The sequence below is a fragment of the Amyelois transitella genome, chromosome 23 (assembly GCF_032362555.1).
Source record: "Amyelois transitella isolate CPQ chromosome 23, ilAmyTran1.1, whole genome shotgun sequence".
Lineage (NCBI taxonomy): Eukaryota > Metazoa > Arthropoda > Insecta > Lepidoptera > Pyralidae > Amyelois > Amyelois transitella.
Window position 1 is genome coordinate 560,634 of NC_083526.1, and position 19,807 is coordinate 580,440.

The following is a 19,807-nucleotide window of genomic DNA, read 5'->3' on the forward strand; positions in this document are numbered from 1 at the left end:
GTAAATCGCCCTCTGACCTCATTTTCTAAATATGGAAAAGTTTTGTAAGGCTATCCGACATGCAGTGAACTCGGACAAGTTATTGTGATTGCTAGCTTTTGTTGGATTTCATTTTCTCTCTAGTCTATTTTAAGCTGTATTTTTATTTAAAGATATTAAAATAAAAAAATAGTTTGATTTATCACTACATAGTATAAAACAAAGTCGCTATTTTAGTCTGTTTGTCTGTATGCTTAAATCTTTAAAATTACGCAACGGATTTCGATGCGGTTTTTTGTAACAGGTAGAGTGATTTAAGAGGAAGGTTTTTATGTATAATTTTTTCCGAATTTTGCACCCTGCGAAGCCGGGGCGGGTCGCTAGTTAAATATACCTATTCTAGAAAAATACGAACAGCAAGTGGCTTTACTTTTTAAGGCAAAAGACGTTGGGCCTTCGGCTTGGACTGATATGGTAAGTTATGAAACTAATTAGTAGTGGCCAGATTATTGTATGTAAATTTATGTTAATAACTCATTACCACAGTGACCATAATCTCAAGCTGACTGAACTTTTAAAGCCGGTTTAATCTCAAATCAGTTCTTTACATTTATGGTCACACTAATGTCAGAAATATCTCCAACTCTTGTTTATTTATTTCAATGTAAATGTACGTTATGACCAAGCAAATGCGGAGATGTCGAGACCAGACGGGACAAATGCGCTTTGCCCTGACAATTAAATCACTTTACAACTCACACCATTTGGGTCTAGTGGCAGCCCACTCGCTCGCCTTGTGATCTTGTCGTTTACTTTGCAGACAAGACGCTGTTTGGTAGGTCGTTTCTCTGGAAACGATTTATATTTAGAATATCCGTCCGTCCCTACTTGGACGAAATGTGTTCAGTGCATTTTCGCCGTGGACTTTGACGCCGGGATTGCCTTCGTTGGACATTTCTTTTTTGCTATTTTTGCATCGTGTGGTGTTATTTTATTTATTGTTGAAGTACCTAGGGACTTTAGAGATGTGTTGTGTTGATGACGTTTCAATTAATAAGTGATTTATGAATGAAAGTAGTGAGTTACCGCTAAGGGTCATGAAAAAGATCTTTGCATCTTATTAAGTTGGAAAATCTAATATCGGTACCTACCTAAATAGATGTGATATCAATAGGCTTAAGTCATTACAAAGGAAACTCTTAAAACATTTGTAATAAAATTACTGAAGACGTCATAAACCGATAGATAGGTACCTACATTATAATTATTATTGTGACTTAAATTAACGTCAAGAATTTTTTTTTTAATATTTATATTTTTATAGGTCATTCAAAAACTAGTATGTACCTAAATAATAATTTTAAAATCCTATCTAGGTATTTGGAATTAAACCAAATAAGACTATTAGGTAATTGATGGAACATTTAGAATGTAATGAATGCTGATAAGTACTTATTGATAAAACTAACACTTGCTGATAAGATAACAATTCTAAACGACAACATGCACTAAACTACACGATAACAAAAAGTCTAATAACATTCGTAACAGCTAAGTAAAGAACCTAATGACACATATGATAGAAAACTATGTGATGTAAACAAAAAGCGTAAACACCAAATGCTGTGACTCACGATGACGAACTTCTCATTATCATGTCACCGTCACCCGCAAACCTTACTATGTTAGTTGCAATCTAAACCTCAGGCTTATTTCTCGTGTTAAACGCATGTTTTATTTTATCTTAATTGTGCAGGATTTTAACGCGTACGGATCAACCTACATTTTGAAGTGCCAGCGCGTGTGACACGTTACAAAAGTGGACAATATTTCGCACACTTCCCCAATAGCAAGAACAAAGAACATTTTATTTTGCGAATAAATTTAGCACTTAGCCGACGCACCAGCCTGTTGATCTACACGTGTCGTGTACATACGTGAAACCGAGAGGATGCGAGCGTTCGACGCGCGCGTATAATAAAAATCGAATGCAAAAATGATTAAAAGGAACGGTGATAATGTATTTGCGATCGCGTCGAGCAACAATCAGTGTCAGAGCCCGAGGAGCGCTGTCTCGCTCTGCCCTGCCGGCGCGGCCACGAGGATTCCGCGAGCCACTACCGTCAGGATGACGCCGCCTGACGCGCAGCAAAACACCAAGGAGGCCAGCATAGCACTTTCAATATACGTGGAAAAATGGAAAAATAAATATGAAGAATCCGAGAGGAAACACAAGTCAAATCTCCTCAAATCAGAAAAAGGTAAGATATTTTTATTTAACAAAAACCTTTTGTTTTCCTTTTCATTTTGTCACTGCAACTGCGCATGCTCCCTCCACTTGGACTTTCGTATGCAAATGAAAACACGAGAGAAATCCTATTCGCGTATTTGTCGGATTATGACAGATGGATAACCTGTTGCTTACGTATTAAATCCTAAGCTCTAGATTGTAGGTATGTTTACAAAAAGTTTTTGTTCTTTGACAAACTTTGAATGATTCATTACTTTGTTTCAACTTGAGTTTATATTGATACCACGTCGTAAAACCCGTTATTGAACTGCGCAATACACCACATCAAGGAGAAAGGTTCGTTTACTAAATAGCCGAAGTTGAGTATCGATATAACGGTTGTTATTTATTTCCGTTTTACACATTACAAGTTTTGTTTTATGATTGCACAGCACTATTTTTATTATTTTTTGGCAGTTTTTGGAACGTCATTTGTTATTGACGTAACGACTGTCAAAAACAGAAAGTAAACAAACAAAAGTAGAAAATAAACAATTTTATGCAATTTTTTAAAAGCCTCTTAATTTATTTATATAGTTATCAGATAAGTAATAAATTTACAACTGTGCCTATGTATGTTAAAACTAAATTTATAATTTCCAGATAAAATTTGGATTTCAGTGTACCAAAACTATCAGAGATATTCTCTATATTTATATTACTTTTTAATACACCTACCATTTACTGCTTAAATCAATCTAGTAAGTGTTCTAAAATATCTATTATGTGGTGAATGCGAAGGTAAAATACTTTTACGCCTGCTACTTTCTTTTTTTCTTAAGTGACCTCTTGCGACATATGTAAGTACATGGTAAAAGATGGTCTTTTATGATATTAACGTTTCTTTGGCACACTGGCAATATGAATAAATATAAACAAGTTAAATTAAACACAGATTGAGTTAGCCCCAAAGCAACTTCGAGATTTATTTTATGGGATACTAAATGAATGATCATGATGAAAAAACTTTTTTATCATGACCTGACCATGTATCGAAACCTGGACCTTTTGGTTCAGAGAATTCGAGAACCTGTATTAAAAAAACATTCATGGTTTGTGATTCCTTGACTTTTCACTTATGAATCACTTGGTACATATACACACATATTATCACATCTATAACATTAGCAGGGTAGACAGTGCCAACGGTTGAAAAGACTGAAATTATTATTTGACAAATGTGCTTCAACCCTTAGTCACCATATTACTTTTCCTCAACCGTTTACAGTTACAAACTATTGATTTGCCGTAAGTGTGAAATCAATTTCTTAGTAATCTCACTAAAGTCATTGGAATAAAACTGTGATAATGCAATGTGATAATAGTAGGAAATGAATCATATTTCATCAAAAAGTGAACAGCTGTGTATTGCCTGATAAAGTTGAGGCAATTGTGTAACCAACGGAGAATTTTATTTAAAACATCACTACCTACTTACGTGAGAGGAAACCTGCTCATTCAGGCAACCACATTCAATTTCAAAATTCAAATTCAAAATTTTGATTCATTATTACAAAACACTTCATATCACTTAATAATTGTCATATCTTTTGGTTTCACAACATTGGTTGATGATGAAAAAGTGAACAGCTGTTTTATGAAGTTAAGACAATTGTGTAACAAAGGGAGAATTTTATTTAAAAGATCACTACCTGCTTACATAACAGGAAACCTGCACATTCAGGCAACTAGATTCAAATTAATTTTTTTTATCCATTACTAGAGGCTGCCTGCGACTTCGTCTGCATGGAAACCCTATCAATCCCGGGAGGTACTCCGGGATAAAAAGTAGCCTATGTGTAATACTGGGTCTTTAGTTACCCACATATTTCATCGTAATCGGTTCAGTACTTTTTCCGTGAAAGAGTAACAAACATTCAGATTGAGATTTATATTATTAGTAGGATAATAATTAATATTGACGGCCTCTGTGACGCAGCGGTAGTAGGCTTGTCTGTGACACTTGAGGTCCCGGGTTGAGTCCCGATTAGGGCATGATGAGAACGAACTTTTCTGATTGGTCTGGGTCTTGGATGTTTATCTATATAAGTATTTATTATAAAATATAGTATCATTGAGTTGGTATTTCGTAACACAAGTCTCGAACTTACTTCGAGGCTAACTCAATTTGTGTAATTTGTCCCGTATATATTTATTTATTTATTATAAGACACTTCATATCACTTAACAATTGTCTTATCATTTGGTTTCACAACATTAATTGACGTCAAATAAATTACTTAAAACTAAGTTTACTGCTTGCATGATCATCCAATCCGGGTTAGGTTCTGAAAATGACGAATTTGACGTCAATAAGTGATACATACATACATATAATCATGTCTATATCCCTTGCGGGGTAGACAGGGCCAACAGTCTCGAAAAGACTGATAGGCCACGTTCAGCTATTTGGTTTTAAGATAGAATTGAGATTCAAATAGTGACGGGTTGCTAGCCCATTGACTAAAAGAAGAATCCCAAGTTTATAAGCCTACCCCTCAGTCGCCTTTTACGACATCCATGGGAGCGAGAAGGAGTGGTCCTATTCTTTTTCTATTGGTGCCGGGAACCACACGGCATAAGTGATATCTTTCCAATTTTGAAAATAAATCTATTCTATTCAAAGGATGTGGAGGTCAGACGGTAGTCGCAGGCAATATCTAGTACATTTTAGTAGTGAAATATTTCTCTCTGACCTTTTAACATCCGAACTTGATATTTTCAATATAATTTGAGCTAACTACATAATTGCTGAGTTAAGGCCACTGATAAAATTGGTCGTAATTTGAGTTTGGCGGGCAGTTAGTTGTGGGAGACCTTGCAATTGGATTATTTTAGTCGTACTAGTATTGTTTTTTACATACTTACATAAAATCACGCCCCTTCCCCGGTGGGGTAGGCAGAGACTACATCTCGTCACTTGCCACGATCTCTGCATACTTCTTTCCGAGTTTATAAGCCTATCCCTTAGTCGCCTTTGGTCATAAAAGGCGACTAAGGGATAGGCTTATAAACTATCCATGAGAACGAGATGGAATGGTGATATTCTTTATTTTATTCACGCGAACAACAAGTTCTTTCCTGACGTTTACCTCCTTCTCGTTCTCATGGATGTCGTAAAAGGCGACTAAGGGATAGGCTCATAAACTCGGGATTCTTCCTTAAGGCGCCAGGCTAGCAACCTGACTCTATTTGAATCTCAATTCTATCACTTAGCCAAACAGCTGAATGTGGCCCATTAGTATTTTTAAGACCGTTGTCTCTGTCTACCCCGCTAGGGATATATACGTGATCATATGTATGTATGTATCAATCAATACATACATACTGTACGAGTATGTATCAATCAATACATACATACATACATATAAGCCTATCCCTTAGTCGCCTTTTACGACATCCGTGGGAAAGAGATGGAGTGGTCCTATTCTTTTTTGTAATGGTGCCGGGAACCACACGGCATTACATATTAATTGATGATTGTTTCAGCAAAACGTGAATATGACGACCTCCAACGAAGGTACAACATCACATTCGAGGAGCGTAACCATCTCGAGTCTGAACTGCGGGAGAGAGAAAGGGAGCTGAACAAACTGCGCAATGTATCTGAGAAACTTTTCAAAGAATACCAACAGTTGAAGAACCAGCATGAGGTCGACGCGGGGGTCATGCATAAGTGAGTTTTGTGTGAACACTTGACACCTTTCATATATTTTACACTGGTCTTCTCTTCTAGCCACAGTAAATTGGGAGGTTCTTTTTTATGGTTACGTACTTAGTTGGGAATGCCAACTTTGAGTTCGCATACATACATACAAACACGTCTTTATCCTTTGCGGGGTGGATAGAGCCAACTGTTTCAAAAAGACTGAAAGGCCACGTTCTGCTGTATGGTTTAATTACGGAATTGAAAATCAAATAGTCCAAATAGACCATCGTCTAAAATAAGTTTATTAGCCTTTCCCTTAGTCGCCTTTACGACATCTTTTTGAACGAGATGGAGTAGTCCTATTCTTTTGTTTATTGATGCCGGGAACCACACGGCAGCACGGGGTAGTAATACATCACGTGTTAAATACCTTACGGAATAGACAGAGCCATCAAGTATCAAAAAGATTTGGTCATAAATAACTTAAAAATAACATTTACAGAACCAGTTTCAGTACTAAAATGTTGAAGATATTGGTTCTTGAGTAACTTTTACATTTATTTATAAATAACTAGCTGTGTCCGCGACTTCGTCCGCGTGGAATAGTTATTTTGGGCGTTATTGAAGCCCTCAAGGATGAATAATTTTCCCCTTTTTTTTAAATTTTCCATTATTTCTTTGCTCCTTATAGTTGCAGCGTGATGTTATATAGCCTAAAGCCTTTCTCTATAAATGGTCTATTCAACGCAAAAAAAAATTTTCAATTCGAACCGAGTTCGAGTAGTTCCTGAGATTAGCGCGTTCAAACAAACAAACAAACTCTTCAGCTTTATAATATTAGTATAGATAATACGGAAATAAATTTAATAACACAGCAAGCATTAATTAAAATAATATTTCAACGTTTTGTGGAACGTGATTGCGAAATACAAAGCGACCTACTTATTTCGAATGCATTGAAATGCATGTCTTGTTTCTCACATCTCTTTTGTCCGACCTCGTAAGGTTGTGTTGTGTTTTTGTATTATTACCATCCGCTATCGTATGTCCCCCGGCACCAATACAAAAAAGAATAGGACCACTCCATCTCTTTCCCATGGATGTCGTAAAAGGCGACTAAGGGATAGGCTTGCAAACTTGGGATTCTTTTTTGGGCGATGGGCTAGCAACCTGTCACTATTTGAATCTCAATTCTATCATTAAGCCAAATAGCTGAACGTGGCCATTCAGTCTTTTCAAGATTGTTGGCTCTGTCTACCCCGCAAGATATATAGACGTGACGATATGTATGTATGTTTCGTATGTCTCGGTTGCATGTTTCATGGAGACCGGGGTCCGCTTTTGACTGCATAAGTAGAAGTCATGTTTTTAACCGCCTTCAAAAAAATAGGTGTTATCTTAGTTTGACCCGTATGTATTTAGTTAGGTATGTTTGTCCGATTTTGATGCGGTTATCGGGAATGTGTTTGTTACACACAGGAGAAAGTTTTAGACATTTAACCGACTTCAAAAAAGGAGGATATCGATTTGAGGCGGTTCTGTTTTTACAAAAGTTAATGTTATGTCTATTTCATAAAGAGATAAGTAAGATTTGTATTTTTGTTTGTCACGAATAAACTCAAAAACTACTTGATCGAATTTGGAAGATATTTGGCACAGAGAACAAACCTACAAAAGTATTTTTTTTTTGTTTGATATAAATCCTACAGGAATGAATACCCGCACAAAACCTAGACAACACCCGACTAAGGGTTCCGTACCATCATCACGTTTGTAACTTGAATATTAATTATTTTATATTCACATTTCTACCTGTTTATTAAAAACGACCGAAAAATTGCTAAAAATTTTTAATTTTTTTAAATTTAATAACAATATTATTGTTATTTAATTATTTATTTTGAAACGTTGCGTAGGTCAAATTGGATTCCCACACGACAGGATTCGAACCTGAACCTCTCTGCGCATCACGCTTTTTATTCAGACAAATGAACCGCCACATTGTGTAACTAAGTGTGCCAATGTAGCGGAATATTCTGCCAGTTACCATCCATTCCATAGAGTTCGTGAAACCAGTTTTATTTTGATACCTCATTAACATGCAAATCGTTTTTTGACATTCACAATGTAACGATTTAGTAATTTCACTCACAGTTTTATGTCTCATCTGATTGCGCCTTATAATAGCGGCTTATTTTATCACTAGCTGTGCCCGCGACTCCGTCCGCGTGGAATAGTTATTTTGGGCATCGTTGAAGCCCTCAAGGATGAATGATTTTTTCCGTTTTATTTTTACATTTTACATTATTCCTTCGCTCCTTTTAGTTGCAGCGTGATGTTATATAGCCTAAAGCCTTCATCGATAAATGGTCTATTCGACGCTAAAATAATTTTTCAATTCGGACCAGTAGTTCTTGAGATTAGCGCGTTCAAACAAACAAACTCTGCTTTATAATATAAGTATAGATTTTATCATCGTTAGAATAAAATGGTGCACTACAAAAACACTTATGATATCACTATTTGAATCTCAGTCTTTTCATGATTGTACAAATTAATTAATTTATTTTTTTACATTTTAAACATAATCATAGCTACATAACTCTACAAAATTAGAATCCCATTAGCATTAACAACGTGTTAAACTATTACATTTGTCGCCTGGTAGAAAGCAATCTATTGGCGCGACCGGTCCAATATGCAAAAATTAATGTAATCGATGATTTTCGCCATATGTATTAGATAATATCTTTTCACAGTATAGTTTTAACGTTCGCTTTAAATTGACAGCTGTTTAATTGAATAAAGAAAAGAAAATTGTTACGTGTAAAGTGCTGATTATAATTATTTAAAAAGAAATGTAAAATGTGTGTTTTATAAAAGTTTAAATAAGTTTTAAGAAAAAAAAATTTTCGGTAATTTTTTTTAAAAGAAAAATTGAATGCTATTTTTTCCCACTGTTTTGTGTTATTGTGCCGTTATAAGTTTTTACAAATATGGAATGAAAAATAGAAATATGTATGTGAATACATATTATGTGTTTTTATAATGGACCTTATTGTAAGTTAGTTCAATGTAGAAAAATTGAGATTCATTTAGTGAAAATGTAAGTGCTCTGAACATATAGTATTAGAAATAATATAAGACTCTACATACATACATATAGTCACGTCTATATCCCTTGCGGGATAGACAGAGCCAACATTCTTGAAAAGACTGAATGGCCACGTTCATCTATTTGGCTTAATGATAGAATTGGGATTCAAATAGTGACAGGTTGCTAAACCCAAAGCCTAAAAAAAGAATCCCAAGTTTGTAAGCCTATCCCTTAGTCGCCTTTAACGACGTCCATGGGAAAGAGATGGAGTGGTCCTATTCTTTTTTGATTAGTGCCGGGAACCGCACGGCACGTATTGTATTGTACTAATTATTTCATTATAGCTTTATCTTACCCGGCAAGGGATAAGGACGTTACATTTGTGCCGTGTGGTTCCCGAAACCAATATAAAAAAGAATAGGACCACTCCATCTCTTTCCCATGGATGTCGTAAAAGGCGACTAAGGGATAGGTTTATAAAATTGTGATCCTTTTTTAGGCGATGGGCTAGCAACCTGTCACTATTTGAATCTCAATTCTATCATTAAGCCAAATAGCTGAACGTGGCCATTTAGTCTTTTCAAGACTGTTGGCTCTGTCTACCCGGCAAGGGATATAGACGTGACTATATGTATGATTGTACGTTACATTCGTAACCTAAGGTTTCCACCTCCAGGGTTATGCAGCAGGCTGGAGAATGGTACAAACAGAACAAACAGCTGAAGAGACGTAGCACGGCCATACTACAAGCACTGCCGGCGAAGGCTGTTGAAATTGACCTCACTGACTCCTCTGAAGCTGACGCAGGTAATATTGTTAAAGCCGGATTTACATTACGAAATTACATACATACATACATATATATGGTCACGTCTATATCCCTTGCGGGGTAGACAGAGACGTAGCACCGCCATTCTACAAGCACTTCCAGCGAAGGCTATTGAAATCGACCTCACTGACTCCTCTGAAGCTGACGCAGGTAATATTGTTAAAGCCGGATTTACATTCCGAAATTACATACATACATACATATATATGGTCACGTCTATATCCCTTGCGGGGTAGACAGAGACGTAACACCGCCATATTACAAGCACTGCCGGCGAAGGCTGTTGAAATTGACCTCACTGACTCCTCTGAAGTTGACGCAGGTAATATTATTAAAGCCGGATTTACATTACGAAATTGGTACATACATACATATGGTCACGTGTATATCACTTGAGGGGTAGACAGAGCCAACAGGCTTGTAAAGACTGATAGGACACGTTCAGCTACATACATACATATGGTCACGTCTATATCCCTTGCGGGGTAGACAGAGCCAACAGGCTTGAAAAGACTGATAGGCCACGTTCAGCTATTTGGCTTTAAGATTGAATTGTGATTCAAATAGTGACAGGTTGCTAGCCCATCAGGCTTTTGACCCGGTTGCATCCTCAACACCCTGGAGAGGAGTCAGGGTGTACCTATGCCTTTGACCATGGATCCTGGATTGGGTGAGTCAGGTTTTTGCACGACGCGACTCCCGTCTGACCTCTGCAACCTTTGCAAGGCAAGTTCAGGCCGTATTGGATCGATCATGGTTACACCATTGGCCTTCCAGTTTTTTGAAGACTGTTGGCTCTGTCTACCCCGCAAGGGATATAGACGTGATCATATGTATATATGTATGTGCAATTTATGACACGATTTCCTTCCTAAAATAGGCCTCTGTGGCGCAGCGGTAGTGCGCTTGTCTGTGACACCGGGGGTCCCGGGTTCAAATCCCGGCCAGGGCACGATGAGAAACGAACTTTCTCCGATTGGCCTGGGTCTTGGATGTTTATCTATATAAGTATTTATTATAAAATATAGTATCGTTGAGTTAGTATCTCGTAACACAAGTCTCGAACTTACTTCGAGGCTAACTCAATCAGTGTAATTTGTCCCGTATATGTTTATTATATATTTATTTATTAAAATTACTTTTTAACCCTTACACAGCTTCAGACAGCAGCGCCAATGAGGAGGTGGAATTCCTGAAGCAGACTGTCTCCGAGCTCAGCCGGCAGGTGGCTGAGTTGCAGACTGAGCTGAACTCTGTCAAACTGCAGGAGTTCGAGGCTCAGGAGCTCAACGTGGCTTTAGGACAGGTTGAGACATGACTTCACTGCATAGTATAAAACAATTCTATCATTAAGCCAAATAGCTGAACGTGGCCATTCAGTCCTTTCAAGACTGTTGGCTCTGTCTACCCCGCAAAGGATATAGACGTGAACATATGTATGTATGTATAAAACAAAGTCGCTATTTTAGTCTGCTTGTCTGTACGCTTAAATCTTTGAAATTACGCAACGGATTTTGATGCGGTTTTTTTGTAACAGGTAGAGTGATTCAAGAGGAAGGTTTTTATGTATAATAACATTTGTAATTTTGCTACCCGTGCGAAGCCGGGGCGGGTCGCTAGTGTAACATTAAACTGTGTTGGCTTTAAAGGCCACATCACATTAAATTCACAAAAAAATCCATAAATATATATATATATATATATCCAAATAGCTGAGCGTGACCTATCAGTCTTTTCAAGACTGTTGGCTCTGTCTACTTCACAAGGGATATAGACGTGACCATATGTATGTATGTATGTAAAAAATCCATCTTTGGAAAAATGGTACCTATAGGAGAACACCAAGATGAACGTAGATTGTTCTATATTAGATAGGTACATACAAAAATATGATCACTTCTTTATCCATTACGGGGTAGACAGTCTTGAAAAGACTAGAAGGCCACGTTCAGTGACAGGTTGTTAGCCCATCGCCTACAAGAGGAATCTCAAGTTTATAGGCCTATCCCTCACTTGCCTTTAACGACATCCATGAGAAAGACATGGGAGTGGTCCTATTCTTTTTCCTATAGTTGCCGGAAACCACACGGCAGTCGGTACTCCGTTCCCACCCTTTATCTTAAATATTGGTTAGTAAAAAATACGTATCAGTTGCGGAAAGCAGGATGGCACTAAATAGGATGGGATGGGACAGGATAGGACTGGACGGGGCAGGACGGGACACAACAGGTTGGGACGGGACGGAACAGAACGAGAAGTCAATTCAAATTCAAATTCAAAATTTTTATTCATTATTATAGGATACTATTATATCGCTTAATAATTGTCGTATGGTTTAACAACATTGGTTGACGTCAAATAAATTACTTAAAAACTAAGTTTACTGCCGCTTCCAAGGCGTCAGTGCAGAAGAAGCGGTAACAAACTGCACTGCAGCATTTTCTTCAACAACGTCAACTTCACAATATTAAATTATAGTGACGGGACAGGACGGCACTTAAAACAGTCCCGCATGATACGGGATTAGAAAATGGGTGAAATTTTATGGCGTATCCTTATAATCAAAAATACATTTGCGCGGGCGAAGCCGCGGGCAAAAACTAGTATCTGTAGAAATAAATACTATTTAGTAAATACAGCTCGGTTTTATTTATAGAAAAGATATTACAGAATGTAGCAAACAATCTACGCGACAGACATGACCGTGGAAAAGGAAGAGTGGCGCCACGTAGCGGTTGACATAAGCAACAATTAACTTTTTAATTTTGACACTTGTCCAAGGTAATTGTCTTTATACATCCAACACTATCTTACTAAATCTGTACAAACTTCTCAATTACAGGAACTCGAAGCGGAGAAAGAGAGATGTTCAGCGCAAGAGAGGGAGTTGGAGGAGTTGAGGGTTCAGATGGAGAGGCATAACCGCGTGTCCAAGATGCTCATGGAGGAGGTCACGGCGCTGAAAGACAACGCCGACAGAGACAGGGAGATGGCCGAGACGTGAGTGTGACAGAGACACATACATACATACATATAATCGTGTCTATAACCCTTGTGGGGTAGACGGAGCCAACAATCTTGAGAAGACTGAATGGCCACGTTCAGCTGTTTGGCTTTATGATGGTATTGAGTTCCAAATAGTGACAGGTTGCTAGCCCATCGCCTAAAAAAGAATCCCAAGTTTGTAAGCCTATCCCTTAGTCGCCTTTTACGACATCCACGGGAAAGAGATGGAGTGGTCCTATTATTTTTTATATTGGTGCCGGGAACCACACGGCATACATACATACATACATACATATATACATACATACATAAAATCACGCCTCTTTCCCGGAGGGGTAGGCAGAGACTATCTCTTTCCACTTGCCACGATCTCTGCATACTTCCTTCGCTTCATCCACATTTATAACTGCAACATACATACATACATATAATCGTGTCTGTAACCCTTGCACAGACCTAACAATATTACTACTTTTTATTGAATTATCTGGTTCCTTTATTGTTTGCCGGTTGACTGGAAGAGATCCGTTCATGGGATAAGTCCGCCATTGCAAGTGATTTGTTTATTTTATAACTATGTACTATTTTCTTGCTACTGTGAAAATTTCTGTGCAATAAAGATATTTCCAAACAAACAAAGTCCTAAAATAAAAATAATTTTATTTCAAAATAAACAAAGTCCTAGTACTTAGTCGCAAGTTAATAAGCCTATCCTTAAGTCGCCTTTAACGACATCCACGGGAAAGAGATGGAGTGGTCCTATTCTTTTTTTCTATAGTTTCCGGGAACCAAACGGCATAATAATAACATTACATCACATATAATCACGTCTATATCCCTTGCGGGATAGACAGAGCCAACAGTCCTGAAAAGACTGAAAGGCCACGTTCAGCTATTTGGTTTAATGATAGAATTGAGATTCAAATAGCGACAGCTTGCTAGCCCATCGCCTTAAAAAAGAATCCCAAGTTTGTAAGCCTATCCCTTAGTCGCCTTTTACGACATCCACGGGAAAGAGATGGAGTGGTCCAATTCTTTTTTCTATAGTTCCCCTGGAACCACACGGCATAGTATAGCATAGAAATTGCCCACATTGCAGTTACAAATCGGAAGCCAGAGACGCCAAGAAGCGCGTGCGCGTGCTCACCCACCAGAGCACGCTGCTGCTGGAGGACCTGGAGCCGGGCGGGCGGCCGGCGCGGCTGCTGGCCGAGGTGGACAGCCTGAGGCTGGCGCTCGAGAGCCAGGCGCTGAGGCACGCCGACCAGCTGCAAGAGTTGCAGGTGCTTGTTCTGGGTTCTTGGTGAGGGGACAGCTTTGGGGGCTGGCGCGGCTGCTGGCCGAGGTGGACAGCCTGAGGCTGGCGCTCGAGAGCCAGGCGCTGAGGCACGCCGACCAGCTGCAAGAGTTGCAGGTGCTTGTTCTGGGTTCTTGGTGAGGGGACAGCTTTGGGGGCTGGCGCGGCTGCTGGCCGAGGTGGACAGCCTGAGGCTGGCGCTCGAGAGCCAGGCGCTGAGGCACGCCGACCAGCTGCAAGAGTTGCAGGTGCTTGTTCTGGGTTCTTGGTGAGGGGACAGCTTTGGGGGCTGGCGCGGCTGCTGGCCGAGGTGGACAGCCTGAGGCTGGCGCTCGAGAGCCAGGCGCTGAGGCACGCCGACCAGCTGCAAGAGTTGCAGGTGCTTGTTCTGGGTTCTTGGTGAGGGGACAGCTTTGGGGGCTGGCGCGGCTGCTGGCCGAGGTGGACAGCCTGAGGCTGGCGCTCGAGAGCCAGGCGCTGAGGCACGCCGACCAGCTGCAAGAGTTGCAGGTGCTTGTTCTGGGTTCTTGGTGAGGGGACAGCTTTGGGGGCTGGCGCGGCTGCTGGCCGAGGTGGACAGCCTGAGGCTGGCGCTCGAGAGCCAGGCGCTGAGGCACGCCGACCAGCTGCAAGAGTTGCAGGTGCTTGTTCTGGGTTCTTGGTGAGGGGACAGCTTTGGGGGCTGGCGCGGCTGCTGGCCGAGGTGGACAGCCTGAGGCTGGCGCTCGAGAGCCAGGCGCTGAGGCACGCCGACCAGCTGCAAGAGTTGCAGGTGCTTGTTCTGGGTTCTTGGTGAGGGGACAGCTTTGGGGGCTGGCGCGGCTGCTGGCCGAGGTGGACAGCCTGAGGCTGGCGCTCGAGAGCCAGGCGCTGAGGCACGCCGACCAGCTGCAAGAGTTGCAGGTGCTTGTTCTGGGTTCTTGGTGAGGGGACAGCTTTGGGGGCTGGCGCGGCTGCTGGCCGAGGTGGACAGCCTGAGGCTGGCGCTCGAGAGCCAGGCGCTGAGGCACGCCGACCAGCTGCAAGAGTTGCAGGTGCTTGTTCTGGGTTCTTGGTGAGGGGACAGCTTTGGGGGCTGGCGCGGCTGCTGGCCGAGGTGGACAGCCTGAGGCTGGCGCTCGAGAGCCAGGCGCTGAGGCACGCCGACCAGCTGCAAGAGTTGCAGGTGCTTGTTCTGGGTTCTTGGTGAGGGGACAGCTTTGGGGGCTGGCGCGGCTGCTGGCCGAGGTGGACAGCCTGAGGCTGGCGCTCGAGAGCCAGGCGCTGAGGCACGCCGACCAGCTGCAAGAGTTGCAGGTGCTTGTTCTGGGTTCTTGGTGAGGGGACAGCTTTGGGGGCTGGCGCGGCTGCTGGCCGAGGTGGACAGCCTGAGGCTGGCGCTCGAGAGCCAGGCGCTGAGGCACGCCGACCAGCTGCAAGAGTTGCAGGTGCTTGTTCTGGGTTCTTGGTGAGGGGACAGCTTTGGGGCCTGGCGCGGCTGCTGGCCGAGGTGGACAGCCTGAGGCTGGCGCTCGAGAGCCAGGCGCTGAGGCACGCCGACCAGCTGCAAGAGTTGCAGGTGCTTGTTCTGGGTTCTTGGTGAGGGGACAGCTTTGGGGGCTGGCGCGGCTGCTGGCCGAGGTGGACAGCCTGAGGCTGGCGCTGGAGAGCCAGGCGCTGAGGCACGCCGACCAGCTGCAAGAGTTGCAGGTGCTTGTTCTGGGTTCTTGGTGAGGGGACAGCTTTGGGGCCTGGCGCGGCTGCTGGCCGAGGTGGACAGCCTGAGGCTGGCGCTCGAGAGCCAGGCGCTGAGGCACGCCGACCAGCTGCAAGAGTTGCAGGTGCTTGTTCTGGGTTCTTGGTGAGGGGACAGCTTTGGGGCCTGGCGCGGCTGCTGGCCGAGGTGGACAGCCTGAGGCTGGCGCTCGAGAGCCAGGCGCTGAGGCACGCCGACCAGCTGCAAGAGTTGCAGGTGCTTGTTCTTGACGACATTATGCCTCAGGGACATTTTGTGAAACGGACTTTTCAGGGTACACTTTGAGGTACATTTTAGGATACACCTTAGGGTTACACTTTTGATAAACTTTAGGGTACATTTTGATACATTTTAGGGTACACTTTTGATACACTTTAAAGTACTCTTTTGATATACTGTAGGGTACATTTTGATACACTTTAGGGTACACTCTAGGGAACACTTATTTACACTTAAGGTTACACTTGAGGATATACTCAAAAGTTCACTTGAGGGTACACTTTACACTTCCAGATATATATATATATATATATATATATATATTGGATAGCCCGTGTAAATAGGGCCTATCCTGCGGGGAGCGTAACCGAAAAGAAAAGTATGAGAAAAAGGAAATGGAAAAATATGATATTATTCAAGGCTAGACGACCGTATAACTAGGCAGTTTAAAAGTACTCACCAACATCCACCGTGCAGGAGAAATCCTCGCAGTGAGGCTGACCAGGGCTCTGGGAGGCTTCTAAGTTTTGCCGGCCGGCTATTGTAAAGTCCTTGAATAATACTGATTACACCAAATGTCTGTATGTTCACTTCACAAATCGAAGTAGTATAATGACTAACGACTTAATAAAACTCATAAATTAACAGTTCCAGTCGAAGATCAATTAAAAGAACGTAGAAGAGAAAAATCCGGAAGATTCCGACATAAGAGATTTTGACATAATGTTTTTAAAAGAAAAACAACACACTATCGCTCATGTGGCCAGTCAGACGCTAACCAAAGAGGCCTTCCGCATTAGGTTTTAGAAGGAGGTACCTCGCCACTACCTAGATGGTGCTAGCCTTAAATGAAAAACCTAAAAATATTGGTAAATAAAAATAATAATGAAAAGAAGGGACTTATCGGTCCAACCATATATATATATATATATATATATACATATATATGTATATAGACACAGGTACACATAAAGGAATACTAAATATCTTCATCAGTTAAGGAGTAGGTTCTCAATTCAACCGCATTCTTTCCCTCTTACCCGCAGCTAAAACTAGCTGAAAAACACGAAGACACCGACATTCTCCTCTGGGAGGAGAAGATCCGCCTCGCTGAGGAGGACGCGAGGCGGGCGACGGAGAGGGCGGAGGCGGCCGAGGGGAGGCTGGCCGAGCTGGAGCTGGGCAGGCCGAGGAGGGGGAACCTCATGTCCAGGATACATTACTTCGAGAACGGCGGAGAGGGGAAGAGAGATGACAAGATTGGTGAGATTTATAGCTAATACTCGTACATTATTATAGAATATCTTCTAGATTTTCTTTTTTATAATTATTTATTTTCAATATTGGATATGGATTGAGGGTACAGTCTAGGGTTCACTTTCGGGTACACTCTAGGGTACATTTTAGGGTACACTTAAGATACAGTTTTAGGGTACAGAATAGAATAGATTTATTTTCAAAATTGGATACAAGGTATCATTTATTGACGTCACATCACTTAAATCTAATTATAACTACTGACGTTTCCAAAGCGCATGTGTAGAAGAAGCGGCGGAACAAACTACACTGCAGCATTTTCATCGGACGTCAATTTACTAATATTGTTTTAGCTTTCGTTTTCTTTGTTTGATATCCAGAATGGTGTTAGACAAGTACGTGTAGCGTCACCTTGGCTATTCAATCTATTCATGGACAAATGTTTGAATGATTTGAAAGATGTTGAATGCGGATTGTGAATGAATGAGTTAACCAAAAAATGCCTGCATAATGGCCGTGTGGTTCCCGGCACCAATACAAACAAGAATAGGACCACTCCACCTCTTTCCCATGGATGTCGTAAAAGGCGACTAAGGGATAGGCTTCAAAACTTGGGATTCTTTTTAGGCGATAGGCTAGCAACCTGTCCCTATTTGAATATCAATTCTATCGTTAAGCCAAATAGCTGAACGTGGCCATTCAGTCTTTTCGAGACTGTTGGCTCTGTGTACCCCGCAAGGGATATAGACGTGACCAACTGACCATATGTATGTGTATGTATAAAATGCCTCTTGTAATGCCGATGACCAAGTTTTACTTGCATCATCCGAGGAGGAACTACAGAAGATGTTATCATTAATTAATGATGCATTTTAAATGTAATGATATCATAGTTAATAGGGATATAGACGTGACTATGTGTGTCTATATGTATGTGTGTGTGTTTATATCACATAATTATACTTACCATTTCAGTAGAGGAAGCCCAACCGGCACCGACTCCCAAACCTCCCTCCCCTCCACCTACCCCTCCCCCAAGCATCCCTCCCCCGCCCCCGCCCCCCAGCAGCGTCCCCCCGCCTCCCCCTCCCCCACCACCTCCTCCTCCTCCCCCGGCGGTGTTCGCGTCGTCGTGTGAGGAGGATTTGAGCAAAATGTTGGCGGGAAAACAAGGGACGCTGAAGAGAGCTAAACAACAGAGTGAAGGTAATGTCGTCATTGAATAACTGAAACATTACTAGTATTCACCCGCAGCTTCGCCCGCGTGACTTTAGTCGCCATCTACTTAAAGCGAAGGATTTTAACGTAGTCTAACAAAAAAAGCGACGAAATAAGAACCACTTAAAAAAAGCGACGAATTTAGCGCCACCTACAAAAAGCGCCGAATTTAGCGCCACCTACAAGCTAGCAACCTGTCACTATTTGAATCTCAATTATATCATCAAGCCTAACAGCTGAACGTGGCCTATCAGTCCTGCAAGGGATATAGACGTGATTATATAAATGAACGAATCAATTAATTAATTTAAATTATTTACAGCCGGCGGCGCAATTGACGCCATTGTGGATCAGATAAAAGGCGGTAAATTCCAACTGAAGTCCCGCGAGCAAACCCTGGAGAAGAAGCCTAAAGAGGAGCAGCCGGAGGCCGTGAAGGAAATGCTGGCGATCCTCGGCACCCTCAGGAAGAGGAGGACCAGCGTCAGAGTGGGGGAATCTTGACTTTAGGGTGAATATGAACAGGTTTCGTGGCCGTGTGGTTTAGGTCACCAATAAATAAAATAAAAAATAAGTGATATATTTATAGATATTTATAAATAATCATGCAATAAAACCACAGGATAGCTTGGACACGAATCCATATATTTTCAAGATGCGCGCGCATGGGACGCCGCGCCACAGATAAACAAGAACATAACAAGAAAGAGTTTGTATAACATTTCAAACTATGTCGTTAAAGACAATTAAGGGATAGGCTTATAAACTTTGGATTTTTTAGGCGATGGGCTAGCAACTTGTCACTATTATATACAACCACACATACATATAATCACGTCTATATCCCTTACGAGGTAGACAGAGCCAACAGTATTGATAGGCCACGGTCAACTTTTTGGTTTGATGATAGAATTGAGACTCAAATAGTGACAGGCTGCTAGCCCATCGTCTAAAAAGGAATCCCAAGTTTATAAGTCTATCCCTTAGTCGCTTTTTACCTACTACATCCATAGGAAAGAGATGGAGTGGTCCTACTCTATTTTATATTACTACCGGAAACCACACGGCAGAATTATAATGTATTAATAATAATATACTTAAATAAAAATATTGTTTTTTTTTCTTTAACAGGTAATGCAACAACGAGAAATCCCGTTACTCAGTGTTACCAGTATATACTCGAAGATATGCATTTTGACACGTTCCTTTTTATATTTGAATTGTGATCTCT

At 41.4% G+C, this 19,807-nt stretch overlaps 2 protein-coding genes across 2 annotated transcripts in view; one reads left to right on the forward strand and one right to left on the reverse strand.

Annotated features, from left to right (window-relative positions):
• LOC106140005 (protein Skeletor, isoforms B/C) overlaps positions 1–3,935 on the reverse strand; it is a 60,872-nt gene extending 56,937 nt beyond the window's left edge. The window contains exon 1 of the mRNA XM_060951062.1: positions 3,708–3,935. The gene's annotated coding sequence lies outside the window, so the exon portion shown is untranslated. The remainder of the gene's footprint in view (positions 1–3,707) is intronic.
• LOC106139995 (shootin-1) lies at positions 1,670–19,481 on the forward strand. The gene is made up of 9 exons (XM_060951064.1): positions 1,670–2,240; positions 5,759–5,945; positions 9,692–9,822; positions 11,002–11,150; positions 12,687–12,844; positions 13,950–14,133; positions 17,148–17,364; positions 18,334–18,564; positions 18,899–19,481. The coding sequence occupies exons 1-9, from the start codon at positions 1,976–1,978 to the stop codon at positions 19,078–19,080; spliced, it is 1,704 nt and encodes a 567-aa protein (XP_060807047.1). The 5' UTR covers positions 1,670–1,975; the 3' UTR covers positions 19,081–19,481.
• The last annotated feature ends 326 nt before the right edge of the window (positions 19,482–19,807 follow it).